General features: G+C 42.2%; 2 protein-coding genes across 2 annotated transcripts; both read left to right on the top strand.

The window, feature by feature from the left end:
- The first annotated feature begins 604 nt into the window (after positions 1 to 604).
- LOC103309407 lies at positions 605 to 1,513 on the top strand. The gene is made up of 2 exons (XM_008184745.1): positions 605 to 737; positions 792 to 1,513. Exons 1-2 carry the CDS (start codon positions 605 to 607, stop codon positions 1,511 to 1,513), a joined length of 855 nt encoding a protein of 284 aa, XP_008182967.1.
- Positions 1,514 to 2,019: 506 nt separating this feature from the next.
- Positions 2,020 to 2,904, top strand: LOC103309406 (the record flags this gene model as incomplete). Its single annotated transcript, XM_008184744.2, has 1 exon — positions 2,020 to 2,904. A coding segment is annotated over exon 1 (885 nt), but the record flags the coding sequence as incomplete, so codon positions are not given.
- Positions 2,905 to 2,969: the final 65 nt, after the last annotated feature.

The raw sequence follows: 2,969 nt of genomic DNA, 5'->3' as shown, positions 1-2,969 counted from the left end.
AGAATATGATGTATTCAGTGTTCTTGAAAAGTATAAAGAACAAATGTTTGATGCCGGGTTACTTCGAGGACTTTCCCATGGCGTATGGGACACTTTATACTCGGAACTTGAATATAAAATACCCAAAAAAACTTTATATATATCTGTGTTGCAAAATAGACACCAATACCAATCAAAACTTAAAATTAATTTGGGTTATATTGACAAAGATTGTAATTATACTAAAAAATATTAGCTCTGAAACTTCTTCGAGTGATGATGAAGAAATCCGTGGAAAGAATGAAAGGACATTTGAACTAAGTATCCCGTATTTAAAATATGTGGAAATGGAACCAGAAATAGTTTTGTATAAAGGTGGTGCGAGTGTTATGACAAACACTTATTATCAACACTCAAAAAAGAAAGCTCTCAAACATTTTGAAGAGACTGCAAGGCGAGATGAGACAGGAAGATTCGTTCTGCGACTGCCATTGAAGTCAGATGCACGTACCGTCGGATGAACCTTAGAAATGGCAACAGCAAGATTTCTCAGCGTTGAACGGAGGCTCCAGCGTGAACAGAACTGCGGCTTCAATACACTCAATTTATGGAAGAGTATTTAAAAATGGGGCACATGAAAATAGTGAGCAAGGAAGAGAGCCAGCCAAGTGCCGCATTCTATCTACCACATCATCCAGTGATGAAGTTATCAAGTCTCACAACTAAGTTACGGGTCGTATTCGATGCATCAGCCAAAAGTACCTCAAACTTATCCTTGAACGATGTACATTTGTGTGGTCCAACTGTTTAAGATGATTTAGTTACAATACTGATGCGATTCCGTAAACATCAGGTTGTCATAAAAGCAGACGTGGAGAAGATGTTCAGACAAATAAGGGTAGCTGAAGAAGACCAAGACTGGCAAAGGATAGTCTGGAGATCGCAGTCAGATAAAGCATTAGAATTGTATCGACTTACAACCGTAACTTATGGCACAACTTCAGCTTCATTTATGGCAACTAATTGTCTTGTCTCACTGTCCGAAGAAGCGAAACAGAAATACCCAGAAGCGTCAAAAATCATACGCCGTGATTTCTATATGGATGATTTGATGACCGGTGCCAGCACAGTTGATGAGTGCTGCCAGTTACAGAAGCAAATCGACTCAATTCTAGTATCAGCGCACCTTCCCTTGCGCAAATGGTGTTCGAATTCAACTGAGGTCTTAGAACGCATTGAAGATTCAAGCGACGACCCGTTATTTGCACTACAGATTGGTGAAGATGAAATAATCAAGTCATTGGGGCTTAGCTGGAAGCCAGCTTTGGACGCATTTCAATTCATAGTAGAGCAGAAAGCATTTATGGCTAAGTCGACAAAAATAACGCTATTATCTGATCTAAATAGAATCTTTGACCCTCTAGGGTTCCTGGCGCCTGTACTGGTAAGAGGAAAAATATTCTTGCAGCAGCTTTGGCAGCTGAAAATAGAATGGGCCCAACAGCTGCCAGAGGAATTGTCAAATAGATGGTAGACGTTTTACCAAGAGTTTAATGATCTAAGTTATCTACCTATTCCGAGAAAGTGTATACCGTACCAATCTGTGGAAGTTGAAATCCATGGGTTTTGCGACGCATCGGAGGAGGCCTATGGATCTGCAATCTACGTACGAAGTAAGGATTGTACGGGCTACTGGCACTCCCGATTACTTTGTGCGAGGACACGCGTCGCGCCATTAAAAGGCTCGACAATACCAAGGCTTGAGCTGGGAGGATCATTAACACTCACTCAGTTATCGATAAAGGTGTTCGAGGCCTTAGAGATGGATGTTAAAAAATTCTACTTATGGACTGATTCTATAGTAGTACTTGGATGGCTGAATTCACAAACTTGTAGATTAAAAACATTCGTGGCCAACCGGGTAGAAGAGATTCTAGAAACTACGCAGCCAGAGCAATGGAGGCATGTCGTAACAAGCGAAAATCCAGCTGATATTCTCTCTCGACGAACAACGCCGAATAATCTTCAGAGCATGAACCTATGGTGGCAGGGACCACATTGGTTAGGAAATTTAGGAAATCAATCATTACAAACCAGAACCAGGACCTGCCGGAGCAGCGCAAGATTAAGCTAGCATTGTTGGCAGTGAATCCGCTAGGCAACCTTTTCCAGCACTATTCCAATTGGCGGAATCTGCTATGTGCAGTGGCATGGATTTCGAGGTTCCTAAGATATCTAAAGGCGAAAAAGAACTTGGATGTGCCCAAATATCTAACCGTATCTGAGCTTAAATCAGCAGAGATAACAGTGCTAAAGCATGTACAGAAGGAGGTGTTTGCAAGAGAGATGTTGGAACTGAAAAAGGGTAATGATGTAGGAAGAAAAAGCAAGCTAAAGGGACTTTCACCATATTTAGAAGACGGCCTAATCTTAGTTGGTGGACGATTAGGATACGCCCAAATCCCCGAGCGCCAAAAGCACCCAATAGTTTTGCCTAATGGTCATAGAGTATCGAAGCTAATTTTCGAGAGTAAACATCGGGAACTTCTACATTGTGGGCCACAGTCACTGCTGGCTGACATCAGACGTGTATACTGGCCAATTAAGGGACGGATTACAGCACGATCAGTCATATCAAAGTGTGTAAGATGTGCTAGGGCAAAGCCACAATTTGTACAGCCGCTAATGGGACAACTGCCACGGCAAAGAGTAAATGTCTCACCACCGTTCGCCGTAACAGGTGTTGACTTTGCAGGACCATTAATTGTCCGAAGTGGAGTACGTCGAATTGTCGGAACAAAGGCCTGGATATCACTATTTGTCTGTTTCTCAACTAGAGCTATTCATCTAGAGGTAGTAGAGAATCTATCCAGTGGTGCTTTTGTAGCAGCACTTAGGCGTTTCATGGCACGAAGAGGACGTTGTGTGAAAATATATAGTGATAACGGGACTAACTTCGTGGGCGCCCAGAAGGAGCTCAACATTCCAAT

Source organism: Acyrthosiphon pisum, unplaced genomic scaffold (assembly GCF_005508785.2).
Source record: "Acyrthosiphon pisum isolate AL4f unplaced genomic scaffold, pea_aphid_22Mar2018_4r6ur Scaffold_20762;HRSCAF=22062, whole genome shotgun sequence".
NCBI lineage: Eukaryota > Metazoa > Arthropoda > Insecta > Hemiptera > Aphididae > Acyrthosiphon > Acyrthosiphon pisum.
This window is presented reverse-complemented; position numbering and strand designations above follow the sequence as displayed.

Excerpts from the sequence above, each read along its gene's own strand:
- LOC103309407 (XM_008184745.1), top strand. The coding sequence starts at position 605 with ATGGGGCACATGAAAATAGTGAGCAAGGAAGAGAGCCAGCCAAGTGCC. Across the intron at positions 738-791 it reads ATTCGATGCATCAGCCAAAA|ATGATTTAGTTACAATACTG; the intron begins GTACCTCAAACT and ends CAACTGTTTAAG.